The sequence below is a fragment of the Rissa tridactyla genome, chromosome Z (genome assembly GCF_028500815.1).
Source record: "Rissa tridactyla isolate bRisTri1 chromosome Z, bRisTri1.patW.cur.20221130, whole genome shotgun sequence".
NCBI classification, from domain to species: domain Eukaryota; kingdom Metazoa; phylum Chordata; class Aves; order Charadriiformes; family Laridae; genus Rissa; species Rissa tridactyla.
The window spans coordinates 59,953,165-59,967,089 of record NC_071497.1 but is presented as its reverse complement, the minus strand read 5'-3'; the positions used below and the strand labels follow the sequence as shown (position 1 = coordinate 59,967,089).

The following is a 13,925-nucleotide window of genomic DNA, read 5'->3' as shown; positions in this document are numbered from 1 at the left end:
CACTGGAATTGACAGTAAGAGAACAGTGAAGGCTGAGGGTGTTCTTTCACAACTGAGTCTGCATGAAGGTAAAAACATCTGTATCCATACAGAATAGTTTCTTGCAATAATATAACTGGACATGTATCAACAATGCTACATGTGATCTTTGGAGAATTGTCCCTTCTTGACCTCTTGGTATGGTGGTATATTGCAGTCAAATTCTGACTGTTTGAGAGCTGGTTACTGCTTGTCGTTTAGTAATAATAAGAGAGTTATAGGGAGCCACACTTCTTCAAAGTAAAGTCCTTCGTTTAGACAAATTCTGATTTAAAACCATTGCATCCAGACTTATATCTTGGGGGGTGAAAAAAGTCCTCTTCAGTTTAAAGAATGTTATCCTGTGTAATAATTGTCAAATGGGGAGGTGAAGAATTGTGCCACTTGCACACCGTAGCAATTCATACAAGACAGGGCCTGAAGTACTAATTTGCACTGGCTTCCATCCAGAAAGCAGAACTGTGGCTATTTTAAATAAATGTCTCCTTCCCCCCTGCTTACTGTGTGTGAGTATATATGTGCTTATAGACACAAGCTGCCTGCCTCCCAACCCTGTGTATCTCTCTCCCTCTCTCATTGTCTTCCAAAAAAAAACTTACTGCAACCCCAAAACCCTCTTTTGAAGAACTGAAGATAACCTGATTATTTTTCTAGGAAATCCCTCAAACTTGATTCATTAGGTTTCTTTAAACAAAATCAGTTGATTGTGGGGGGTTTTGTTTTCTGTTTTTAATTTTGTTTTTTTTATGTGAAACTGAGGTCTTCAGCTAGATACAGCCAAATCTTTGTGTTTAAATTGCTCTGTGGACCTACAAAGATACAGCACTGCTGTCCTGCACTGTCAGTGTGTGGCTCTAAGTCGGCTCAGACAGGCCAAATGACGTGGTTTGATGCTGCCACAAGTCAAGAAATTCTTTGCCTGTTACTACTACTAATTGGCTAGTTGGTATGTGAGAGGAGTAGCCTGTTATTAAGTGTCAGTATTTGCACCTTGCAAAATTAAGTCAACAAGGTGCCACTGCTCCTTTGAACAAGATAGGTAATGTGGTGTTTGTGAGCCAAGCTAAGGGGAATCCTGATGGTAGCAGGGCAGGATATCAGCTTGGGTTCTTTCCTTTTATGCGGGTTAGCAAACGCAGCAGGGTCTTCTGTCAAGGACTTTATCCTATGGAGTGCCTTCATCTCAAAACTGGAACCTGGGATAAAACTCTCCAATACTGCCTTTACTATGAGATTGTGAAGCAGTCTCCTGCAAATCTATAGCATGTACTTTTTTTCTATGCTTGTATGTAATACTTGCAGTTCATCTAAGCTTTATCATCTCAAAAATGAGAACTGAATGTTTGAGATGGTGTTACTACCCATCAGGTGCATCAGAGCTTCATCTTTAGCTGTTTGCTAATTTGATCTCTATCTGATTGAATCTTCTTCAGCATGATGTGTTTATTGCCTTGAATTCTTTTCCAATCATGGTCTTTGTAATATATGTATATTCAATGATTATACAACATATTTACTTTTATAACTCCATAATTTTAAGCTGTTTCTACAGTGCGGCTGGGAGAAGTTGCTTCCTTACTCACCTCGTTGTGGCTTCCAAATATGATATGGGTGATAGGGGTTGATGATAGGGACCTCTGGAGATCATCTAGTCCAACCCCCCTGCCAGAGCAGGGTCACCTACAGCAGGCTGCACAGGAACACGTCAGGTGCATTCTGGAGACTCCGTCCAGAGACGGAGACTCCACCACCTCTCTGAGCAGCCTGTTCCAGTGCTCTGCCACCCTCAAAGTAAAGAAGTTCCTTCTCATGTTTAGGTGGAACTTCTATGCTCAAGTGTTTGCCCGTTACCCCTTGTCCTGTCACTGGGGACCACTGAAAAGATCCTGGCCCCATCCTCCTGACACCCACCCTTTAAGTATTTATAAGTGTTGATAAGATCCCCTCTCAGTCGTCTCTTTTCCAGACTGAAAAGACACAAGTCCCTCCAGACCTTCTTCATAAGAGAGGTGTTCCAGACCCCTAATCACCATCATAAGATTACTGTTTTCTACATTTAAAAGAACAAACAATTGTCTAACTTTTATTCCCATAAAATGGAAGTGAGATAGATGTCTTCATTTTGTAACTTCCAAAGCAAATTTCCCTAGTTGATGGATTTTTCCATGATGAGGAGTTAGCCATTTGTTAGATGTATTTTGTTATCTGGATTTGTATTTCCTATGGCAAGCATGTGATACAGCACTTTATAATTGGTCATGAAAGAATTTCCCTGCTGAGATCACAAAAATTAAGTATTAATGTAAAAGATTAAAGGATATATCTTAACACCTGCTACAGGCTGGAACTTCCTGCCCACACATCTGAAAAATCTGAAGACTTAAAAGAAGTACCTGAGGAGAGTACTGCTGAGAAGAATGAGGAAACAATTTTTGAAAATGAGAGCCAGTCTGTATCAGAAGCAGAGCTACATGTATCAACCCCTGAGAAACCGAGTGAGGAGGAGGTGAGCTGGATGTGATAGTGATAGTACCTAAGTTTGGAATACAGCTACAGTTTCTGTGAAATATGGTCCTTGCTGCCTTGGTCCGTGTGACTATCAACTCTTAGGTTTTTGTTTGTGTTTTTTTTTGTACTGATGCTTCATTGAGAAGTATATCTGAGAAGCTAAGGCTAGTATAGAATTAGCTTTACGGAATATTCCATTATACTTATTTTGAACAATAGAGTTCATAGGATCTTCAGTAAGGTGAATTTCTGCCTTGTCTACCAACCTAATCTTCTTACTTGATTTCTCCTACTCGCATATTGTGGAGAATTGGAGTAAGGTCAAGATCTGATCCAGTATCTCCAATTTTTAAGGGAAAAAGTTTGTTTGAAGAAGCCAATAGCTGGTATGCTTCAGTGACTACTGTTGGCTCTTCTTACTTCTCCACTTAAAGCTTACTTGCTTTGATGTTTAAATCCAACTTTTGTCTTAACAGCTTGAATTTAAATTTTTGAGTACCCTTTGCGCCTAGTGATGCCTCCAGGGTTTTATGTTCTTACTGATCAGTGAAAAAGTGGATCTTACACTATGTTGGGTTCAAGGCATGACTGCAGCCTGTATGCTTGTGAGATGCATAAAAACGGCTTGTCTGGGCTCCTAACAGTGTAAGCTATGGTCAGAAATTTAGTGCAGGTGACAACACCAAGCTGTTACGCTGGTTAAGTTACCTACTCTGCACTAAGCTCTGTTCTCTTAGTACGTATTTCTGGGTACTCAAGGCTGGGCATAATCTTGACTTAGAAACGTGATTTTTTTGTGTGGTTTTTTTTTTTAGGAAACTCCATCAGAACCTCTTAATGGTGAGATAACAGATGAAACTGGAAAGACCTCACTTGTGGCTGAAGAGGAAACAACAGATGAAGTTCTAAGTGGTGAATTAACACTGCTTGTTCCATTAATCCTTGAGCCTCCGACAAAACCTTCAGAAGACACTGTGTCAGAGAAGGTGAGAGAATTGAAACAAAATGTGAAGTCATCTTTCCTTCAGAGTGTACATATCTCACTGTTTTTTCTTTTTGTTAAGTAACAGATAGAAAGTAGCCCCTACCATCATACTAAATTCTTGGGAGAAGCAATTATTAGGCCAGATGATGTAAATCCATAAACAATATATACTAATATTTCTGTTTTAATATGCAGAAGTGGCACATATATATATTCAAGTGATACCAAAAAGAAAGATATGTTGCTCCAGTTTGCCTTGGCAGTAATGAAACAGCTCTTTCTCACTAAGATATTAGTTGTATATGACTGAAAAGCCACATCCTCATTTTTGTCTAGTAATTCTGCCCTGATGAAGTGTACAAGCAATTAATTACTGTAAAATACCCTTCTGGAACACACATTTTACTGGTTTTTGTTTATAGTGCAAAACCAGATTGTTATATGCTAGCAAAGTGATAATTGTGTATGTCTAAAATAAAAACCTTTTTTTTTTTCTCCCTGGGATTAACTTCATAATGTTTTTTACTGTACCTGAATAATCCTTTGAATAATTTGAAAATAGGAGAGCAAATCTGGATATCAAATGTGGTCCACGAAATAGTCTCGTGCAAAAAGGAGGAAAGGACTGGTTTGCTGATGGCACATGTAGTATTAAAAACTGCTGAATGCCAAAATAACCTCCACGGTTGCTAGCTAGGGGCAGTAGTTGTTCAGCCTCTTGTATCTTCAGTTTACTGTCCCTTTGGTTGTGTTTTGGCATCCTTCCCTCCCCCAACAGGTTTTAAGTGCAAGTGGTTCAGAAGTGCTGCCTGAAGAAAGTGCATTAGTAGAGGGGACTACTGAAGAAGAGCAAGAATCTGGAAAGACCACCATTGAAAATGCAGCTGCTTCAGCATCAAAGGAAGAGCCCTCTGACAATGGCCTGCCCAACTCTACAGTAAATGAAGCAGCAGAAGAATCTGTTTCCGAGAATGTGCCACCCAAACCAGCTTCCTCACTGGAAGATCAAAATGAGGAAGCAGGGCACAACTCACAGGAGGCCCCTGCTGCCTTGAGTCAGAGCTCTTTGATAGTGGTTGAACTTGAGGGTGTTTCTTTTCAGCAGCCTTCTGGGCAAGAAGGACAGAAGAACCAGTTGGAAGAGCACTCAGAAGAGTCTGAGCAGATAGATCAGTACACGCAGGCAACAGCAGAGCGGGCTGCTGACAGCAGCTCTGAGGAAGCAGAAATTGAGGTACCTATTGTAGACCGGAGAAACTTGCGAAGAAAGGCCAAAGGCTACAAAGGGCCACCAAAGAAAAAAGGAAAGCCAGCTTAAAAATGAAATACTGATTGCTAATTCATCTATTTATAAGAAAGTTATCTTGTGTAAAAACTCTAGGGTGTAACTAAACCATATGGGACACAGGACACAGGTGCTTAAAATTCTGGGTTGGACTTCCTCTGGGGATTCATCATCTTTCCTTAAGTTTTCTTGAATTTTTAACCACTAGACATTGAGCTTTGTCAGAGTATGAAAGTAAACAGCCAGTCTCCTCCTTTTATAAACCATATGTGCTGAATAAATACACTTGTGCTAGCAAAGGGAGCAGTTTGTTTATCTGAGGTGGCAGCTGTGGAAGAAAAATGCAGCATGAAATCCTGGCCCTATCAAGGTCCCTTAAATTCCCATAGACTTGCATAAGGCCAGACATCACTCTAGCACTTTTTTTTAATAACTTTGTGTTCTCTACGGGGGGGGGGGAGAGAAGCAGAACAAGTCCCTGCTCGCTTCTTGTTCCCTCCCCATGGATTTTTCCCAGATGAGATGAAAATAATGTAAGATGCTGTAATTCTAGGTCTCAAAATACACAAGAAGGTATAACTTGGTAGATCAAAACACGAGCAGCATCTGTCTTTCATAGAATCACTTGCAACAGCTGAGTCAGTAGAAGTGCAGTCAGCGCAGTGTCTGCCATGGCACACTGATACTGAAGTTCTTCATGTGAAGATTAAGACATGCCCACACAGTGAACAGTAGCTTCCAAAGTGAGCATCTCAGTAAGCTGAATACTTCAATTGATACAAATGTATCCACTTTCAAAAACTCAAGGATACTTCTGTTTATGAAAAGTGAGACCCAGTTATGTCAATTACTTCTAGGTGAGTTTTTGATACATATGTTTATCGCTTGTATTCCCTGTGAGGTCAGAAAACGGTGTTCTTGAGAAGGTAGTATCACTCATCTGGCTTTTACTTCTCATGGTTAAATTGGAACTGATTTCAATTAGCACCTTTCTTGTAAGACGTTAGCATATTGGATACATAAATTATTAGATTATTGGATACATAAATTATTAGATTATTGGATACATAAATTATTAGATTAGGTCAGTCTTGGTTTCTACTGAGAACAATCAGGTTACTGATCTCATTTCAGTGAGTCAGTCGTAAATACTGAACTTAAATTCAGATCTCTAAGTATACTCTTGAGTAGGTATCTCAGTAAATCTGGGGTGCCTGAGATAGTAGCCGATGGCCAGACTGTTAGGGACAGAATGTTGCTAGTTGGGATCCAAATAGCAATTCTGTTTAGTACAGTCCTGAAAACTGGACATTGTAACTGTGGTTGCAGCAGTACTTTGAACTAAAGGGCGCAGTTTATTTCTGCAACTTCTTTGGCATCAATCATCTTGCAGTAAATAAAGTAGCAAAATCAAAACACCAACTTTAAGCACTAGTTTTATTGCTGTACTGATGTCCCATTGGAGCAGTAGTTTGATGGTCTATACCTTCTGTTACATTAATGCAAGGGAACATATGTGACAATTGTATTGATTGAGGTGTTTTACCTGTGGAAAAACGGCAGTTTATAGGCTTGGATGATAATACGTTGGGGTTTTTTTGGTCTGTTAACTGTCTGTCTTATTACCATCAAACTCTTAAAGAATTTTTAAGATTTTATTGCACCAGCAACCAATGATTAAAACAAACTTTATAGAAGTTTGTACCAAATGCTATTACAACATGCTGTGGAACTACATGCGTACAGTATTATTTTTGAGCTTTATTTAGTCTAGGAATAGAGTTTAAAGAACATTAACTTGTGACTTCAGCCTTGCACTTAAATGGTAAATGGCTTTGTATTTGACTGACATTTGTTCAAAAGTTTCTCTTGTACGGCTTGTTAATTTTTGACAGGATTTGCTTTGCTTCTCCCACAATTCTCTTTTGGTCTGTTTTCATTTCATGCAGAATTCTTGTTTGCTGTTCTCATGTTTCATAGCCCTTTACATGAAAAAGAATACATCTTACTTCAAAAGTGCTTATAACTTAGTTGAAATGATGTCTGACCTTGGTTTGTTGCTTTTTTATACCATTTCATTTGTAGATGTCATTAATCAAATTGATCATTTACATTGTCATCAATACTAAGTTAAACATAGCAACAAATAGGCCTAAGTTTAAGCTTCTCTGCTTTAAGTGACATTCTAAAAAAAAAAAAAAAAATATTACCAAGGGGATACACTTCTAAATTTATTTTCACAAATGTCGTGTTAGATGTTTTCTAAACTAGTGATAACCTGTTTATAGATCTTACAAAATATGTGTTGCTGTTCTAGAGTATTGTACTGAAGTCTTGCTACAGTGTTAGTGTTTCCTTTTTTAGTGCTGTCTTTGCTGCTTTTGAAATGTTTTGAAGTAGTAAATAAAGTTATATTTTGTAATTACTTTTTTCTTGGCTTTCAGTATTTGAGTTCTTTCTGCTATACAGGAGGCATGTTTTAAGGTGGTTCAATTCACTAGAACTAGCATCATTTTACAATCTGTCTGCTACCAAAGAGCTTTAAAAGCTCAAAGATGATTAATTGAAAAATCTTTATTGCTTAAAAAAATTTCAGGTACTTAATTAGCTTATGTATCAGAGCTTTATAAAAAAAAGCTGTAGAATAGGCTGTTCTGAATGTCACAGCATGCATTCTGCTGTTTATACCAACTATGCAAGATGATGTAAACTTAGCAGTTATTAATGTAGTTTGCTATAGACAAGCCAACTAGAAATGCTGTAAAACACACCCTACAGTGTGGTATATTAAAATGTCTTAAGTACAACAGTTGTGTTACTCAGCCAACAAGTATTTATAGCACAAAATGTAGTAATGTTCTTGAGACAGCTGTAGAAAAGGCTTATCTGTTTTGACAAAATGCCTTCTCTCCAAGCAAATTACTTATGGACTTGTGACTCTGAGTTTCACATCACTTGTCACTACACAAAGAAGTAAAAATCGTAGTAACATATTAAATGTGTTAAATGCAATGTGTTACACTAACAAAATAGCTTGTAAGAGGAGAAGACTTTGGTATAGTTCAAATACTGCCTCTTAGTGTAAGAGAAGTTAGAAAGCTGGTACAAAAGCAGCTAGCCTTGACTTCCTCTGGCCATAATTCCAGATCTGAAACATGATCTGGTCACAAAAATCAGTAAAGGATTGGAGTAGCTGTCATACAAGAGGTTCAGAGCTGCAGTTGTTTAGCCTGGAAAAGAGAGAGCTTGAGTGGATCTTAGCTTGTGTACAACTACCTAATAGGGGGGTACAAAGGAATGGATCAAGAATCTTCTCAGTGCTGCCCAGTGATTGGACAAGAGGAGGTGGGCACAAACTGGAATACAGGAAACTCTATTTAAACGTAAAACACTTTAAACTGTAAGAGTGGTCAAACACTGCATCAGGCTCCTCAGAGAGGTGGTGGAGTCTCCATCCTTGGAGATACTCAAAACCTGACTGGATGTGGCCCTCAGACACCTGCTGTGGTTGACTCTGCTTTAAGCAGGGGGTTTGCACTACACAATCTCAAGAGGTCCCTTCCAACCTTAACTACTCTGTAGCTCTATAATCTGCTACTCAACCTGCTTATTGCACATGTGACCACCTCTAGCCTTAAACTTTTGTTAACGCAAAAATCCCCAATGCAAATCTATTCATGTTCTGGCTTCTAAGAGTTTTGTTTGATAGTTTCCTTCTTACAATGTTGAGGGGTAAGGATGCCCTCATTAACTGGAGAAAGCTTGTAATGATTTGACTTGGAATTTATGTTAAAAGCTCCTTGGCTTAAGTGAAGTACTCTTCAAGAGTAGGAATATAAAAGGGTGAGTATGCTTATTTGTAGCGACAGATTGTGCCAAGTTTACCACCAAATCCTTGACCAGAACATTACTGATAGAGTTATATGCATGGCTGAAAGGTTCTTGTTTAGAAGCAATTTTTGTTTCTTGTATTTCAAGGATGCAAACTAAATATAGATTAATCATTTGATGCTTGTGACTCTTATTTTTTCTTGAGTGTTTCTTAAAGCCACTAACATAGCTACAAGTAGTTGTAGTATCAGGGTTGTCATGCCATTTTCAAAATCTGCAACTTAAATCCCCTACAACTTCATAAATTTAAACTTCTGAAACTGTTCTCCTCTTGCCTGGACCTACTGTAGTGGTACAGTCTCCAGCCCTTATTCTTTCCATTAATGCAGGGGTGAAAGACAAAAGGTAGTGGGCGGCATGGGGGGAGACAGCTGTTCTTCTAGTTATCTTCTCCTCCACCCTGCATCCCCATGCCCCCACGCAGCTGTTGTGTTCTCAAGCCCATGCTTCTATAGGGGCAAACTGAGCGAGTGTTTAATTTCTGACATCAGTCTTAAGTAAGATTCTAGCTGGGTTCTTCCAGATCTTCTGCTTTCCCAGAAGCACAATACAACTTAGTATGTTCTTCTGTACCTTTAGCTATTACAGCAGGCCATCATGGGAGACAGTGGCTGTACTTCCCATCACTAGAAATATGAGCTGAATTACGTATTTATATGATATATCTAAGTCAGGAAACTGCTGCTGTAAAAATACAATGAAGGTTTAGATCAAATCCATACCACATTACCAAAACATGAAAATTGAATCACTTTATTTGGACAGTGTTCAGCTGAGCAAACACAAATATAAAAACCCGAGCGGTCATTTCTGGCATGTTTAAGTTCCTTAGCAGCTTGTGGGGTCAATGTTCTTGAATGACTGAATGTTTCAGAGATCTTGCAAACTTGTTGAAACTGCACCAATTTTGCAGGAGCCCATGTCCAATGCTTAGTATCAAGCCCAACTTAAACAAGTAGAATTGCATTAATACAGCCATCATTTTCTGGATTGTTTGTTACTTGTGCATATTTCCCTAAAGAGAAAAGCAAATTAAATGTCTACAAAAGCTTGAAGTAGTTCATATAATAAATTAGATTCTTCTGTTTTCAAGTTCAATCCACAACTCTGAAGCATAGGTAATTCCTGTTCCAAAACTGAAATGCATTTTCAGATTTAAATCTACCTTCTGCTAAGCTGCAAGCTTAAGTTCACAAAATACTTTATTCAAGATGTTTTTTATAAATGGATCATTTAGACTTCTGGGTAGATTTAAAAAAAAAAAACTTTAAACATCGTAGGTTCTGCTATTGTCCAGGTCAACCCCTCTGTTAAAAGAAGTCAGCCTGATCCTATGAAGATACTTCCACACAGGACTTACACTGAAAGCATAATATAATTCTTCATAGTTCACATGGTTAGACTTGTAGCATTGCCTCATGTGAGACACAGGCAAGCAAGTTGAGTCTTTGTTCTGAACTTCATCTAAACTGATCTTGAAAGTGTGAACAGAAAGCCTAAAACTAAAATTTAAGAGTTTCCATTTATAGAGTTGCCTAGTAGTTGCTTCTGCTACAGCCCAAACCTAACATTTAACAATGGATCAATTACGACTATATGACATGGTCTTAACAATACATCAGGCAATGAAGACTTAAAACTTTTAAAAGTAGTTGTGCAATATAGCTAGTTTAACTACTTACCCCAGATAACTTTGCCCCCTTGTGTCACGAGGCCAAGCTCGCTCACGTTCACCTCAATAACGGTACCCTTGGTAATTACACCCAGTTGTGTATACAAAGGAGAAGAAGGATTCTTTTTTACACCAAGGATAGGTAGGCAAAAAGTAGCTTTAAGTTCAGGATGTGTCACATGTGCCTTCTTGAAACGCAGGCCCTGTTGCACAAGGAGTGTTAGAATGAGTTAGTATTTGCTTTAAGCCCTCATGACTAATCTAGATAGACTTTCAGCATTATGTCCTCAGCTTTATATAGAATTTTTATAGAATACAGAATGCTATCTGCCTACTATAAAATGTCAGATTTGTTTTAAAACACAATTAACTACACGATAAAGCTTTCCATGTATATTTTCAGGATGTCAATTTTTGATAGTAGCACAAGAATACTGCTCACTATCTCAGCTGGCTTCTGTTCCATGAAGAAATTAGGTGTTTATGGTAATGCATTTAACAGTGTTACTGGGTTTTAAGTCTAGAATTTTTTCCTTTTTTCTTGTAAAACTGAAAACTTGTTCACATATCGCAGAATATTAAATACCCATCTCCTACAGCGCTTTCTATCTAGTGGTGAAGTACGATTAAGTACCATAAACTTTTCTGTGTCAATAAAAAACTATCCAAAGCTTCTGTGTAAGATGGCCATCAAAATGGTAATGAGGTACGATCCAACAGTCAGCCTGCATAATGACTCTGTTGATGCCTGTGACAGAACGGGTATTTATAGAAAAACTACACTGTCTTAGTGATCTAGTTTTTCCTCCTGCGCACTGCCAGGCTGCTAGAGCCCAGGCTCTTCCTGCAGATGTGTAAGAAAAGGTCAGGCTGGAGGTACAGCATTTCCCTTGCATATGGTCACGTCTGTGCTTCATGCTTACTTAGCAAGCCAGAAGGAGAGAGTTCTGGAATTCTAGAACAGAGCTGGCTTCTGCAGCTGACAGAATCATAGCAGCTTAAAAAAGAAGCCTCCAACTTTAAAAGCTACTCAAAGCGCCTTTGCTAAAGGTCTTACCATGCTAATTTAACAGCTCATAGCTTTAACTTACTGGCATCATCTGAGTTATGGGAGTAAGAACAGAGATATTTTAACACAGACTCTGACTGCAGGGGCATCTTCGCTCCCTCATGCCATTCGAAGTTTAGATTTCTGCAAGGAAACTAACAGGAATCTTCTACATCGGTAGTAAACAAGTGCATCATCACAGAAGAAAGTTTCCTCGTCACAGGAACTCAAAACAGTAAATCAAAAGAATTATTACTTAAATGTTCTTTAAGGCTGAAGAACATTACCATTGGTCGAATGAATCGCTCATATTTAGGAGGCTTCCTAGTAAAGCCATCTCCAACAAAACAAACTTTTGTGACCATTCTCTTCCAGGCCTTCTTCTTTCTCTTGCCTGTACGAATCACTTTTAAGACTTCTGTTTCTCCTTGTGCACGGACCTTTGGCACAGGAACCTCCCATTTCCCCTGGAAGGGAGGGGAAAAAAAAAAAAAAGTCAGTAGTCTTACATGCTACATTTCTAAATGAAAAGGGACAACTGAAGCATAAAATAAAATTTCCCTAAAGTGTAGTGGTAGCCTGTACTTTTTATACAACTCATAACCACTTACTTTAATTAGCATTTAAAGTTATGAAAATCGGTCATTGTCACAAGTAACTGTAAGTATCTGAATTTTAATACAGTTACTTACAGCTTTTTCTTTTCTTTTCTGCTTGATCATGTTTGAAAGAACCTTAGCCCTGGACTGGCCCTCTCTGTCCAGCAGGTATGCTGGTACAGCTCCTTTAGGTGTTTTTTCATCATTCTTTTGCTTTGTATTTCTCTTTTCATGCATTTTAATGCTGCAAGGAGAAAGAAAAAACAGAACAGTATTAACAGTAGAAAAAAGAAAAGGCTCATTTTTAGATACATGCTTTTAACTTAGCTTGTGCCCGCTCAAAATTTTCGTTTTGAAAACAAGTAAACAATTCTTGTAATAATTTTCTGTTTTTGTAAACAAGTACATATTTATATTTGAAAAATATAAATACATACTAAATAATTTTCAGGGTAAACTAATAACCTCACTTAATGTAACAACTGACGGGTTGCACAGTGCACAAAAGCTCATAAATTCCCATCAAGACAGGAAAACAAGATGTGCATCTTATTAAGGAATTTCTGAACAACTTAGAACAAGCAGCCAAGCACTTTGAGAGATATCAGCCTTTCTCTCTGACGAAAAATAACACACTACTACTCTTCTGCAATTTGATGGCAATGCTTATAAATCTGAGGAACGTGTGCGTGTAAAAGGCGTTGTGTTTTGTTAATTTTTGAGGCTATTTAGAGGGGGGGGAAAGACGCACAAGCCAGTTAATAAACCCAATACTTTTACAAGTCGCAGAAGAAAATAATTGTCTGCACTTGGAAAACAACAAAAATAACATGGTGGATAGACGTTACACTCATGAGCAATAAAGAATATTGTTAACAGCTTTGATTTCAATTTCTGAATAACAGAGAACATTTTCCAAAACATGGTGTTGTTTATCTACACTTGAAATTTTAATTTATCCTGGAAGACGAGTATCACATTCTGCTCAAACACTCTGTACGTTACCGTACTTTTTCTACTAACACTGTTTAAAAAATGCTGGCTGCTTCTTGCTACACCGATACGGCAGTTGGTGTAAAAGCCCTGAGCAAATGCGTTCAAATTTTTGTCTTAATTATGTTAGTCACTGCTATTGCTAATTAAGACTTATCTTAAGGAATGCTTTTAGGAGTTTTTGTTAACATCCCTTGAGAAGAGAGTAACTCGGAAATGTCTTCACTGTGGCAAAACCCACTTTCTCCTACCACCTGAGCACTACTTAAAAGTACGACACAAGCAAAGAGTAGCTCTTTGCAACGGCATTAACATCTCGCCTCATCCTTCAAACGTGGGGATGGCCGGGACGGCGCCAGAGAGGCGGCGGGTACTCACGTCTTCTTCATCTGTATCTTCTCGGCGTGCCGCTGCTTGTGGTACAGCTTGGCCTTCAGCCCGATCATCTTCTTGGCCTTCCGCGACCGCTCGTGGGCCTCCCGGCCCTCCTTCTTCCTCCTCTTCTCGTGGTAATCCAGGCGGTAGCCATACCGCTTGCGGTGCAGCTCGATGTACTCGTTCTGCGGCTGTGACAGGGGAAGAAGGCCCCGCGGTCAGCGGGTGTCGCCGCCTGAGGAACGGCTGGGCCGGGCTCAGCGCCGCTGGAACACGCGGCAGGGACCCGGGCAGGCCGCGTCGCGGCGGCGCCCTCAACGCGGGGCGGCGGGACCTGCTCGGCTGCCGTCACCGCTCCCTCCCTTCCTCCGCCCCTTCCCCATCCCGTCCTGTCCCACCGCCCCGACTCCCACCATGTCGGCGGCCCCACGGCGTCTCCCCGCACTGCGCCGAGCCCTGCGCCCCGCTGCCTCCCCAGCGGCGAAAAGACAGGGAGTGACTAGAAACGGCCCCGGCTGGAAACGCTGCCC

General features: G+C 39.5%; 2 protein-coding genes across 2 annotated transcripts in view; one reads left to right on the top strand and one right to left on the bottom strand.

Moving 5' to 3' along the window:
- The window catches only part of FAM169A (family with sequence similarity 169 member A), a 35,316-nt gene extending 28,035 nt beyond the window's left edge, over window positions 1-7,281 (top strand). Inside the window, exons 11-13 of the mRNA XM_054184933.1 lie at window positions 2,380-2,545; window positions 3,363-3,533; window positions 4,311-7,281. Coding sequence (XP_054040908.1) covers window positions 2,380-2,545; window positions 3,363-3,533; window positions 4,311-4,850 — 877 coding nt within the window. The 3' untranslated portion in view covers window positions 4,851-7,281. The remainder of the gene's footprint in view (window positions 1-2,379; window positions 2,546-3,362; window positions 3,534-4,310) is intronic.
- A 2,164-nt stretch (window positions 7,282-9,445) lies between these two features.
- Window positions 9,446-13,913, bottom strand: NSA2 (NSA2 ribosome biogenesis factor). Its single transcript, XM_054184935.1, has 6 exons — window positions 13,809-13,913; window positions 13,399-13,586; window positions 12,121-12,271; window positions 11,716-11,895; window positions 10,391-10,583; window positions 9,446-9,723 (listed from the first exon to the last, which is right to left on the bottom strand). The coding sequence occupies exons 1-6, from the start codon at window positions 13,809-13,811 to the stop codon at window positions 9,656-9,658; spliced, it is 783 nt and encodes a 260-aa protein (XP_054040910.1). The 5' UTR covers window positions 13,812-13,913; the 3' UTR covers window positions 9,446-9,655.
- Window positions 13,914-13,925: the final 12 nt, after the last annotated feature.